The 13,997-nt window shown below is 36.8% G+C and overlaps 1 protein-coding gene across 1 annotated transcript in view; it reads left to right on the top strand.

Moving 5' to 3' along the window:
- Positions 1-7,762, top strand: part of LOC114353452 (uncharacterized) — a 57,789-nt gene extending 50,027 nt beyond the window's left edge. Inside the window, exons 5-6 of the mRNA XM_028305477.1 lie at positions 1,937-2,050; positions 7,718-7,762. Of these exons, the coding sequence (XP_028161278.1) occupies positions 1,937-2,050; positions 7,718-7,762 (159 nt within the window). The remainder of the gene's footprint in view (positions 1-1,936; positions 2,051-7,717) is intronic.
- The last annotated feature ends 6,235 nt before the right edge of the window (positions 7,763-13,997 follow it).

Here is a 13,997-nt window from a genome sequence, read left to right on the forward strand (position 1 = left end):
GTCCTTAGGCTTGCAAGCAATGACTTCTGACTCGTAAAAGTATACCAATTTGTTAAGAAACATGTTGGTACTTTAATATTTTCTAAAACTAGAGGTTTTTAACTATCTATCTGCGTAAATAAAAAAAGATTAATAGACAACTGATTTTTTTGACTTTTGACCTCTGCCGGGCCCACAGTGAAACGTCTTATTAGGTTTGTTTTGTATTACACGAACTTGTTTGCTTGTCAACTCCGCGCGTTCGCCCTTGGAGGGTGATGTGTTGAAGGCTTTACATTCGGCACGGATCAGGTATGTCGGTCAATAGAGCGGGTGGATTCTGAAATAGTTTGCATTTTTGTTTGAGGATGAGAGAAAAATCAATGAGCGATAAAAAACCTGTTATAAAATAATTTCGTTAACGATAACCCGTGATTTTGTATGGAGTTTGTCAGATTTTTGACTTTTGTTAAAGTTACAGTAAAATGGTGCAACTGAGTCTTCAAGTTTAAATAAATCAGTATAGCGTATTCTACTACCAAAAGCGTACTTCCGAAATCAAAATAAATTTTAACCAGGGTTGCACCATCTTACCTACTTTAACAAACGTCAAAAGTCTGTGTAACTCCGTACGAAAACACCGGTTATTGTTAAATTCACGGTTAAAAGCAGATGGTGCAACTCAACGTTAGTATGCCTATTATTATCTTTAAATCATGAATACGGAATGACCACAGGACACCCTGTATTTGCGTCCAGTTAGCCGCTGTCACGGCGTTGGCTTACACGTCATCCGATCGCCATAAATCACGGACGTGACGCTAAATGCAATTACACGTCATGTGTCACGGCGCATAAATCACATTAGCGCACTCCGGAGGTGAGGGTAGGCTGGCATTGGCCTATATGTACTGGGAATAGGTGTCGTCTGTCTCAAATCTAGTTCTAGAGGGATGTTATGGATATGTAGTTTCGGTTATGGATATGGCTACGGATATAGGAATTATGTTATACCGGTTTCGGTTATGGTTACGGATATTTTTTTATTCCGTATATTCGAAAGTTTCGGTTACGGTTACGGATATCTGTGCTTTAGAATGCAATTTGTTCAACACGTTTCATTCATGGCCGCACACTTTACATCGAATAAATAATAATAAAAAAAATAAAATTGATACTAGATGGCATTATAAATGAAAATCAGGCTGCTATGCCTTTACATAATATACATACATATTATAATGCTATACAAAAAAAACAATTTAAACTGCCTACATCCGAAACTATCCGTAACGAATCGGGTACGGTTACGGTTTCGGATATTTTTTTATTTCGGATATCCGAAAGTTTCGGTTACGGTTACGCATATCCATAACATCCCTGTTCTTAACATCGAGAACAGATATTGCTAAGTTTGTGAATGCTGTCACAAGTGAACGAGGGATACAAATGCAACAAGGCACGCTAGGATTGTCAAAATAAAAAATTGGATGTACTAATTAAAGTACATAGTAACTTGCAAATGTGAGTACTAATTCAGCAGCAAGCAGAATTGCTGAAATCAAGTGGCAGTGGGCGGCATATAGCTTGTAGAGCAGATGGCAGTAGAGCAGTTGGGACAGAAAAGTTCTTGAGTGGTGACCACGGGCCGGAAGGCGTAGTGTGGGCAGGCCCCCCACTAGATGTACCGACGATCTGGCGAAGTGCCTGGATGCGGACAACGCAGGACCGGTCCGTGCGGAAATCCTTGGTCCGAGGCTATCGTCCAGCAATGGACGCCATTTGCCTGAAGCGAACGAAGGAACATATAAATTATTCGTCTCTTCTTCTCTTATTCTGTATCGCGATAAGACCGCCTGAATAGTGCCGTCTCTTTTGTGTATTTTTTCTTGTGGTGTACAATAAAATGTGTTTCATCTAAAAACATATTCTAATCTCCCTTTTCTCTTGTTTCCAGAGCAATGGCAACAACTACATGTCGAGCGAGCCGCGGCGCAAGCGCGAGCTGCCAGCGCGACCCAACCACATCCTGCTGTACACCATCATCAACCCGGCATATCCCATCACTGTGGTGAGTACACATCATCTTGACTACGCATTCTTGTTACGCACCTTTCGTTCCCAACTGCAACTCCTGTGTAGCCAGGATCTACAGCTTGACCGCCAGTAAAAACCCAACCAGTGAAGGTCAAGTTTGTCCCGGCTATTTCTAGAAAAGCATATGACGGCAACCCTTCAATGGGATATACGTTTTATGATCCTTGTCCACCCAGACCAATTCGATTTTAAAATTGATTAATCTGACCCATTTCGGCCACGTGGCGACCATTTCCACTCCTGTCTGGGTGCGCCTCTAACTGGTGCAATTTTAAAATAATCAAATTAATACGCGGCTATGGAATTCATCCTTATGCGATCCATCCATATAAACTAGGTACTCAATTGTCGTATTTCTATAGATCATTTTTGGTAAAGTACAAAAATGAGATCAAATAGTGAGCTCGAAGATATTTCTTTCATGCTAAAGAAGTAATTCTCTTACCAATGTTTCTTCTAATTTTATTGATTGCATTTGGCAAAAAAATTATATGCCCTTTCTAGGTTCGAAATCTTGTCATGTTTAAGGTGTTGTCAGCTGAATAGCTCAACTCATGCTATAAGCAGAATTGAATGACACTTCCATAACTCGGAGAAGCACTAGGTGGACAACTCGGCGTTTTAAGTCGAAATATCTCCAAATAAACAAGTAAAGTCCAACTTGTTGCGTCCAATCTCCCCTGCGCATCACGCGTCATTGCGTCTGGAGATTGGTTCCACCAGGACTCGGACTCTTAAGGGACTTTCGTCCTTATTGTATTGAAGTAGTATTGAATGATATTCGTTGAGAACTTCCCAAGATGTTTGATGGCGAAAGTTTGAGGGTAGAATGGTGTGTATTGGACGTGTGATAATATGATTGATGGTACTTACTTATGGAGCAATTCGGTCGCGCCTACTATATTTGGTTTGTCATCTTTTGGGGCCAACCCACATAGTTTGGGTCAAATATTTGGCGTGAAGCGTATAGTAAGTAGGTACTTCAAAGTTTCCATAGGTTAACCAAGATGGGACCATTGGCTAACCAAGAGAATCTTTGAAGTATGCTCAATGATAAAGTTAGCATGGCTACTTCTAGGAAAGTTTAAATTCAATATAAAATGTCAGAGCAATGCATGTTTTATCTACTAAAACACATCCTTAGACATCATCATTATCATCATCATCATCTCGGCCATAGGACGTCAACTGCTAAAAAAAAAGCCCTTTCCCAATACTTTTCATGTTGCCCGGTTGGTAGCGGCCTGCGTCCAGCGCTTTCCTGCTACCTTTATTATATCGTTGGTCCACCTTATTGTGGGACGTCCCACGCTGCGTTTTCCGGTACGTGGCCTCCACTCCAGAACCTTGCTGCCCCATCGGCCGTCAGTTCTGCGTACGATGATGTGCCCTGCCCATTGCCACTTCAGCTTGCTAATCCGTCGGGCTATGGCTTAGAGTCTAAGCCTTAGACATCTTTCAGTGCACCATTTGGTCACAAGCTTAGCAAACTGATATGAAAATACTTAAATACTTTTGTTTCCAATTCATAGAAAACTGAATGTTTGTACTACGGGAATCGAACTCGCGACCCCTAGTAAACCTCAGTACCAATCCTGCTTTGTTTACACATACTGTGTGTTTACATCAACAGGTTGTGATTTGGCAAGCGTCCTGAGTTTGAGCTGTGTTTTGCTTATGAAATTTAGGGGTTGAATTTATATTAGATTCCTGTAATAGAGGCTGCAGACTGTCCCATGGGGTTATGTCCAGTTTTCGGCTCTTGAAGAATATTTGAATTGAACATGAAAATAGCTTAGGATTTCTTGCGTTGCATTCAGGTCAGATCTTCACCAGATCGTTATGTGTGATAAAAGTGTTGATGACGAATGTTTAATGTATAGTTTGTGTTATTGTAATAGATGTGGTCTTAATAAAATGCAGGTGACTGATGTCCTGGGGCTGTCTGCCTACTTTCTCTGAAGGCGTATTTTTGAAGTAATTATTATTATTGACGGGATTGTTACCATGTACCTTAATTTTGAGTTTCCGATATTTCGGCACTGTTGCAAGTTATGTTAGTGACCATGAAAGTTTGAAACAATATATTTTTGAAGTGTTAAAATTACCCTTCGCATACGAAATCTAAACCTATACAGTCAAGGAGTAATTCCCTACCATTCTCTGTAATCCCGAATGCAGCTCTATGGTCTTGAAGGCAAATAGGCATCTTCAAGATCAATCCACCGTAGATTGCATCTGCACTCTTCTTGATAAAAATTGTTATCAAGTCAATGATATTATATAAAAACAAAAGCAGATATGTTATAAGCGTTCGCGCTGTGAATACTCAAATACGTCCCAATTGGGACGTCTTGTGTTTAGTCTTCGTATGGCCTGCGTCGTGCGCAATCGCGTGCGTACCACACCGTAAGTTCCTGTGTTCTTACCAAAATAAATAAAAAATGCCATCGTGTGTGTTTCGAAAGTGTACCAATTATGACTCTAAAGTAAACAAAATACAAGGGATCTCTTACCACATGTGATTATGCAAAATTATTTAGTATTTATATTTTCAATTATTTATGCAAACAATCAAGACGCCATGCGCCATGTTCAAGGAAAGAGAAAGCGATCTTGTTTTGACGTTAGAGCGATAAGGATGCGTGCGCTGCGGACATAGATTAGTTAGTGCAGGCAGAATCGTTAAAACTATAGCTATCTCTTTTATTTGCGTGCTATTTCGTATCTTTTGTTTCACTTATCAGTTACATTTGTCAATGTGTGCAATTTGGAATAGCTCGGCACGGATTAAAATCGTAATTTCTATGAACGTAACATATCTATAGTTCTATAATATCATTGTATCAAGTAGTCTAACTACTACATTAAAACTAGTCCATTACTATAAATGAAATAGAACCGAGTTATAAATTCTCGAGAAGTGTGCACTATTACCTTATCCAAGAAATAAAGCCATATAAAAACTTATGGTGCAATTGAGTCGGCTGACTATCGCTCAGATCATTTTTGTCAAGCACCGAAGTCGGGAAAGCTGAATCGGTCCGCAAGTTGCTGGAAATGCGATAGTGTGGTTGGTGTGCAGTGGGGACACAGGAGCAGCGATTAGCGGTCTGATTAAATTAAGTCAAAAGCAACTGACAAAATGAGGCTTCCGGCGGCTGGGACCGCAATTAACTAAGACCGCGGTCCCAGTCGCCGGATCCGTAAAAATTGAATAATTTTCTTCCGGCGACTGTGACCACTTATAGGTAACTTAAGAAAATATTATTCAAGTCAAAATCGGTACAGTACTAAAATTCATGAGTCCCAGTCGCCGGAAGAAAATTATTTAATTTTGAGGGATCCGGCGATTGGGACCGCGGTCCTAGTTAATTGCGGTCCCAGTCGACGGAATCCTCACAAAATGCTGTTGAGAAAGTCTGGTGTTTTGTTATCCAGGGCCCCAATTGAGGATTCCGTCAACTGGGACCGCGGTCCCAGTCGCCGGATGCGTAAAAATTAAATAATTTTCTTCCGGCGACTGGGACCACTCATGGATTTTAGTACTGTACCGATTTTGGATTGAATAATATTTTCTTTAAAGTTATCTATGAGTGGTCCCAGTCGCCGGAAGAAAATTTATTTAATTTTNTAAATAATTTTCTTCCGGCGACTGGGACCACTCATGGATTTTAGTACTGTACCGATTTTGGATTGAATAATATTTTCTTTAAAGTTATCTATGAGTGGTCCCAGTCGCCGGAAGAAAATTTATTTAATTTTTACGCATCCGGCGACTGGGACCGCGGTCCCAGTTAATTGCGGTCCCAGTCGCCGGAAGCCTCCCCCAATTGCGCTAATTTGTAATGTCGCCAATTCATTCGCGTTTCATCTCTAGTCTACACTTCAGTTACGCATTTTTTTAATTCCAGCTGAAGTGCAATTTGGTATTGCAGTGAAGTTTACGCCGAAAAAACGGATTTATGCACTTTCCATTAAAGGTCCATTAAAGCGACACAGCGATACGAATTTGTACAAACAGCTGAATTTCGTGCGTCGTCCAGTCGCGTTGCAGTTGAAAATATTTAGCGCAATCGGGGCACAGTGTTAGTCCGTACAACTACTATTTTTCGCATCATAATCTAACCGCTCCGCTCCCCGCTCGGCCTCTGAACGTGCACCGACACCGACCAAACTTTTATTGCCGACTCGGCCAAGTTTCATAGCGCGTGAAATTCGTGATGTACGGACGCCCCCTATGCGAAGTTCGAATTGTTTTCGACTGTACTGTATTCGAAGTCTAACTTTGGACAGTCTGCCGGCATGAGGGGAATACCCGGATTGATGGAACGGGGTAGTCTGGGAATTTGACTCAGACAGGGATAGAACGTGGAATTTTGTTGAGATAAAGTGGCATATAATAGAGTGTTAGGTACTATAAAACTTTTATGTGCATTTAAGTTTAAAATAAATAAATAACTTCGTACAGCTTCTGTTCAGAAATAAAGTAGGATTCTAATAAATGGTGAAAGAAAGTCTTCAATTGGTCCAGTAATTTCTTTATAATATTAGTGTCGATACTGCAATTATACAAATTTTTCATACATAGAACGATCTCAGTCTAGGAATTAGACTAAGACAGTGTTATTATAGCTAAGAATTTCGTTGAGATCAAGTGGAATACGTGTGTGAATAGAGGTAGGGGTACATAGATAGAACTGTAGTAACAATTACAAGATACGCTGCTTCTGACTTCTCATGCGTCCATTACATTTTAATAATTTGTTAATTTCCCATAGAAGATTTAGAATTTAGGACAAGAAACGTTTATGGGACTAGGATAAAAGTTACACTTCAATTCAATATTTACTAATCGCTTAAAAAAACAACTCAGAAAAATATAGGGAGGGAATTAATTTCAATCAGGGTTCCTTTTAATTTCCTTATTTATTTATTTATTTATTTATATTAGGGAAACAAACAATTTTGATATACAGACAAATAATCACACAAAAAATAGGACAGAAATCAGCAAAGTTTCCACAGTTAAAATTAATACAGAGTGCAGACTAAAAATTAATTAAATAGTAATAAATTATACATTAATTTCTAAATGTCAAATAAATACAATGTCAATTTTATAAAATGTCAAGCAGTTAAATTTAATAAAAATTATAAAATGTCAAAAAGTTAAATATTAATAAAATTATATAAATTAAAAACACAATAATTATGTAGGTCAAAATTAAAATCAAGTTATGTATTCAAACATTCTCTCAATTGTTTTTTATAAGATGGTAAGGAAGAATTAAAAATGTCAATCGTGTTAAACCTATTATTATATTCCTTACAAGATCTAGGTACAAAATTGTTGCTAGCATAATTAGTCCTAGTGAGAGAAATAGAAAAAAGTTTTGTAGAACGCGAACTCGTCCGAGGGCACCTAAAACTAATATTACTTAACAAAAAAGAGGAGTCAACATGGTTATTTAAAACTTTGTAGAGAAAGACTTGGTCTTTCTCAATGCGACGGTCTAAAAGAGATGGTACATTAGGAAGTGTTCCGCCAAACTTATCAGCTTTGTAACGTAAGTGTTTTTCAAACTTTTTGTTAATTTTTTCTATTGAGTCAATGTATATTTTGTATTGTGGGTTCCAGACAGATGATGCATACTCCAGAATGGACCTTACGTACGAGTTGTAAAGTAATGAAACTGTAGAACATAGTTTAAAATCTCTTCCCGTTCTTAAAACGAATCCCAGCATTCGGTAAGCCTTAGCAGTCATGATGTCTATGTGTGTTTTAAATGTCAATTTGGAATCTAAATGAACTCCCAGATCTCTCACCTCTGTCACTCTTTGAAGAACTATGTTATTTAGGTGNTTTATTTAATGGCCTTACATTCAGCCACACCCTGTATAAAAACGTACAATATCATCCTGTTGGTTTAATAACGGGAAAGCACTTAGCTGTGTCATCGTAGAAATAATCTGTCCGTTTCAAAGATTTACTTTTGCACTGTTTCAAACTTAGAGGAAAGTTATCCGCTTTGGTAGGGTGACCATGTTTGTGTTAGACGCTTAGGACTGCAGGCTTACGGGATTATTATTATAATCCAGTAAGTCAAATAAATTTTAAAATAGGAAATTAAAAAAATAGGAAGATAAACTGTTATTATTAACTAAACACAGTTTATCTTATGTAGCTAAAATTAGTTTTAATTTGCAATACAAATGTATAGTCTGTGTGTGTCGATGTGTATTGTGATTGTGAAAGTAGATAAAATAAAAATAAAAATAATTTTTATTTCTTTTAGCAATGACTGTATTATAAATTATTATTGATATTAAGTAAAAAGGAAATGTGATTCCTTCATTCATGACACAATGAGCCAGATTTACCTATGTCAGTGTTTAAAAAAGGTAGTAATAAAATCCATTACAACACAAGCCTAAGGCTTCCCACTAGATAAAGCGACGATCTGGTAAAGGACCCCGTAAGCACATGGATGCGGATAACGCAGGACCGGCCGTTGTGGAAATCCTTGGTAGCCTTTGTGCTTAATCTATACTATACTTACTAATATTATAAATGCGAAAGTAACTCTGTCTGTCTTGCTTTCACGCCTAAATCACTGATCCGATTTTGATGAAATTTGGCATAGAGATAGTTTGAGTCCCAGGAAAGGACATAGGATAGTTTTTATCCCGGTTAATGAAACAGGGACGCGCGCGATATAAAGTTTTTCTGTGACAGACAAAACTCCACGCGGGCGAAGCCGCGTTCGGAAAGCTAGTATCCTAATACGTGAAATACTTGAAGTATAAATAAATTAGGAAGTCCTTAATTTATATCAAAAGAACCTGAACCATGGTCACCCTACCGAACAGTGGATCGCAAGTTGCCATCTTGCGATACGGCACGCGTGCGCATTTCTATTTAAACACGCATTACCGGTTATGTGAGTTCTTTCGCTTTTATACGACGAGCTTATTGAAATGGCGATAAAATTAGCTTTTAAAGCTGTTTGAAGAGCTTTCGGCTTTACGACAGTTTGGGATCAATTAACTTTGTGAATATGTTTTTATGAAGTTATCTCTGGAACTACTAAAATGATTTTGAAAATTATTTCTCCATTATAACGCTTAATTCTTCCTGAATGAACCTTTCTGTAGCAGACCGAAATTAACTGGGCAAAACCGTGGGAAAAAGCCAGTTATTAAATAAAGCCACCTTTATTTATGTTAGAAAGACTGAACTTTAATAAGGCATGTATTTAAATGATCTTTTTAAATTAGCAAAAACTGCAAATAAAAAAATCTAAATGGTCATCTATTTTAATGATTGATCCTCTTTCTTTGAAACATAAAATAAATGAAATCGATCGATATTTTAATCTCTTTTGAACTACGCAAAAAAATATTGAGATGTAAAAATTATATCTGATCGTTACTTGTTGGTCCTCAAAAATAAAAGAAATGAGCACCAAATATTCAATATTGTGATACTTTTTTAAATAATTCGATTTGTATAAATTATTTTTTGTCTATATCAAATAATCTTCAAAATAATTATGTTATGGTACTTATTTTTATTAAGTTGTAGTCAAAGGATGGAAACTATTTAAAGGCACTTGATGTTCAAAGATTTATTTTTTATTAAAAAAGCATACTTAACACGTTCACACTGCGTTATCGGGTCGAATTGACCTTAGGTGCTGGATGCGTTGGTGCGGGATGGATATATTCGGTATTTTCAGTAGTACGAAAGATACATATTGATTTGCAATTGTTACGTCAAACACAGTAAACATTTGGAAAAAAAAACTTATCAGGTCCTTACGACCCGATGTCGCACTAAAAGTAAACAAATATCGTTTAGTGCTTTTATCGTGTCTAATCGACCCGTTGACAGATGACTTTATGGTCACTGATCACGGTCGAGATCGGTATACTAAGAGAAAATCAACCTTGCGATTTGAAAAAAAAAAAAAGGTAAAAATTATGATGTCGGGTTCAGGGATGTCAGAAGTAAGAAATTATTTTACATAGCGCCTCTAGTCCCAAACTAAGCAAAGCTTGTAATTTAAACAAACAGGGCAATGTACCATTCTGCTTGCTTATTGGCCGCTAAGCCCTTGGCCAACTCAGTAACCAATGACGGACGATTGTCACTCAACCACAAAGTACCGCGTAAATTAAAAGATATTTTTTAATTAAAAATATTAACCAATAATATTTTTTGTTAGATCAAATATATTTTAAAGTTAAGTTATACATAGATCGAAATGTATTTATTAGGTGATCAATATTAAAAGGCAAACTTGATATAAAAATCATCAAATTAACAAAATTAAAGATCAATAACTAAAAAAGAGGATCAAATATTATTTTTGTTTACCAAATATTAAAAGAGTATGTTAAACATAAATATTATGTTACCTTTAATGAAGATCATTCATAATTTATCCGTAGATCAACTAATATAGACCCAATAATTAATATAAAGATAAAATATAATAAAATACATCATTTATTTTTAAAAGTGCACATACAAAAAAGATCAATTAGTTTTTAGAGGATCAAATAATATTGTCCCCTTTAATAATTCTTTGAATCCATCGAAGTATATCAATTTTGTCGATATCAATTTTATTATTATGAATTTGGCAGTACCTATATCAGCTTACAGCTATAACTTTACCATCATAAAACTTCATATTCATATCTAATACAGCAGCCAATTTCACTGAAATATTCAAGATTACCATAAAGCCGTATCTGATGCTTTAAATAGCGATCCTAATAAGGCTTTTCCCAAAATAGCCGAGTTTCAGCGTTTGCCAAATGCTTGTATAAACAATAATGGACTTAGAAGCAGTAGGCTTGCTTTAAACTCTACATTGGATCCTTAACTTCGATCTCCTCTTATGTCCTTCTCATTGATTTCGTTGTGGAACCAATGGCAGTTTAACTTACCCCCGGGATAACTTGACCTTTACTGGTTGGGTTTTTATTGGCGGTCAAGCTGTAGATCCTGGCTACACCACAGCGGAAGGAACAAGAGGTGTCCCGTATTCTACATTGGATCGTTTTAGGTCCAAAATTCACCAATTTGAAAAGTCAAAATGTTATAAAGGTTCTGGAGTGTAGGCCTCGTACAAGCAAGCGTAGCTACTACCTGCTATATGAAGTCGTCTGTCAACGTGTTCAAGTGCCTTCATGCAGGCCACTACCACCAGGCCAATCTGGAAATCATTGTGGGAGGCCTATGTTCAGCTGTGGACGTCCTGTGGCTGAAATTATGATAATCAATCATCCTAGAGAACCCAACCGTTCTCTATCGTTCAATCTCTCGTTGTTACCTATTTGTTACTGTTTATTACTGTTAATTAAGACAATATAATACTGTTTACGCAATATTTTAACCATGCTGTGTGTACACGTTATTTGAGTGATGATCTAGATCTAAGCATAAGTTAATTTCTTTATACAGTGTGAGTCACGTTAAAGATCATTGCAAACGTTGTGATAGGGATAGAGACATGCGATTTTTGGTTTTACGAAGGTAATACTAGGGCACTATTTAAGTTGTGAGCCTCGACAACATAACGTGTTGTTAGACAACATCTGATACTTTTAATGAAAAGTTTGACATTTTTGACTACAACCTTATTCAAAACTTTTTATCATTTGAGCACGTTTTGTACTATTAACATTGAATTGAAAATTATCTTGACTACAAAAACATGGAATTGACTTGCGGAAATTTTCGCGCGAAGATTTATTATGACTTTCGACGTGGTTAATCAATACGAAACTGAAGCGGTCAGCTAAATTTCACTTTTGATGATAAAGATCTGTTCTTTACCATTGTAAAACGCTAGTTTAAGAAGTATAATATTGTATGTCATTGGCTCACCAGTGAACTTTGCGAAAGTCGTCCAAAATGACTAATAGTGGCGGAAAACATTGATGTTGTCAGAAAAATGGAAGAGAAACCTCGTCATGTGATATATCGTATGATTGAGATAATCCTAGGCATTAATTCCACTAGCAGTAATAATCTATTGTATGACCATATTATGGTTAATACGTTTTTTTCTCGCTGGATGTCACAAAATTTTTCAAACGCTCAATAGGACGCTTGTGTCGTTTAGTCCTTGGAAATGTTTGATAAATACGTTTAAAAAGCTTTAAAAGCCGTTTTTAAAATTGTAACAGTTGACGAATTAAGGATCTATGCATAATGATTCTGAATATAAACAGCTATCGATTATGGAGGTGTTTTAAGATGAACCAATTCCAACAAAAGCCCCATGCGCTCGGAACACTTTGAAACTTACGGTCGCCTATTTTTCCGAAATATCCGATTATATGACAGAAATGTCACTAGAGAAATTTAGAATGGTTAATTCTTAATAGTAAACAGCCACTTTTTTTCCAAAAGTCTTCAGTATAATAAGGGAAACTGACCAGCATAGTCGAATCGCCATTCGTGACAAAAATGTGAGCTTTTACACGTCTCGTCAAACAACTGACTATTTGAACACTTAAAATATGAAATAAACAGGTCCAACGCTACAAAATTCTTGCTTGGAATCTAAACACTTCTTTTGGTACCCAAATATTAAAATTAAATGCGTGAACAGCGATTTATGTAGCCAGAAGCAACTGTCGGTGCGGTCAAAAACCATGCTTTGGAGGTGCCTCAAGCTGAGTGGAAAAAATGCTATGAAAAGTGTTTCGGACACATTAAAAAGTACATAAATCATGAAAGACAATACCAATAAACGCAATCAATACCATTTTAATAATAAACTACTTTGTTTTCATAGTTAGGCTCACAACTTAAATAGTGTCCCACGTACGATAGAGTATAATACAAAGTAATTAAAACCCCCGGTTATAGGGGCATTTTTTGGAGAAATTTATCAAATAACCAAAAAAACACGAATTTTTAAGCAGATTTTTTTCAAAAAGTATATTTTTTTATTATTTGTTGGCCTTTTTTGTGTATTTTATGTATTTTTTTAGTGTCGCCTGTTATTTAGCATTATTATTGTTTTTATTTTATCAGGATATACCGCTTAGTTTAAAAGTTATTACGTTTTCTTTACAATAAGTAATTGTAAGAAAAAAAAATCTACAAAAAATTTAAAAAAAATCTCATAAAAATTTTGACCTCTTTTTTGTCGATAAAAATAGGTCTAGTTTTATCTATTTTCATATGTACACTTTAACGTGACTCACACTGTATATTATTTGTGATTGTTACTTGTTGTGTATGCCTAATAATAAATAAATAAATAAAACCGCAGGAGGACGACCCTCTCTAATTTAAAATAATGAAGTAAATGGAGGATTTGGTCTACACTCTTATAGACCTCCTAGTTCAGCAGTGGACTGAGTGTCGCAGGAGGGAATCGAACATGAACCTCCAATTTCTTGGGGAAAATATTCCCTTACATAAGCCTCGAGGCTACTGTACTTTGCCCAGTTGTGTACCAACACATGACAGCAAAGGCAAGCCAGGCCTGATTAAACAGTAGTAACCACAACGTTCACAATTAATATCTCGGTCTTGCAAGATTAAAATAATCGACTTGGCGAGCTGAGCCTTCATACAGGGTGTCCCAAAAACAATGGATAATCCTACAACAATCTAAAGGCCTCTTCATGACTTACTTAAAGTCCTATGTCCCCTAGATGGGGCAGAGGGCGTCCACAATAGTCCTCCATCGCGTTCGGTTCGAGTTTCGGTTGAGCTTCGCGTTTGATCCAAGTCTTGTCGATTTTCTTCGCCTCGTCTGCTACAGTGCGCCGCCAAGTTTGCTTGGGGCGACCATGTTTGCGTTTTCCTTGGGGATTCCAATCCAGTTCCACTTGTGGCGCTTGATCTGCTGGTCGATCCTGCAGGCCTCCTCATGATCTCTTTA

The sequence above is a fragment of the Ostrinia furnacalis genome, unplaced genomic scaffold (assembly GCF_004193835.3).
Source record: "Ostrinia furnacalis isolate ACB-3 unplaced genomic scaffold, ASM419383v2 OfSCF1657, whole genome shotgun sequence".
Taxonomy (NCBI): Eukaryota; Metazoa; Arthropoda; class Insecta; order Lepidoptera; family Crambidae; genus Ostrinia; species Ostrinia furnacalis.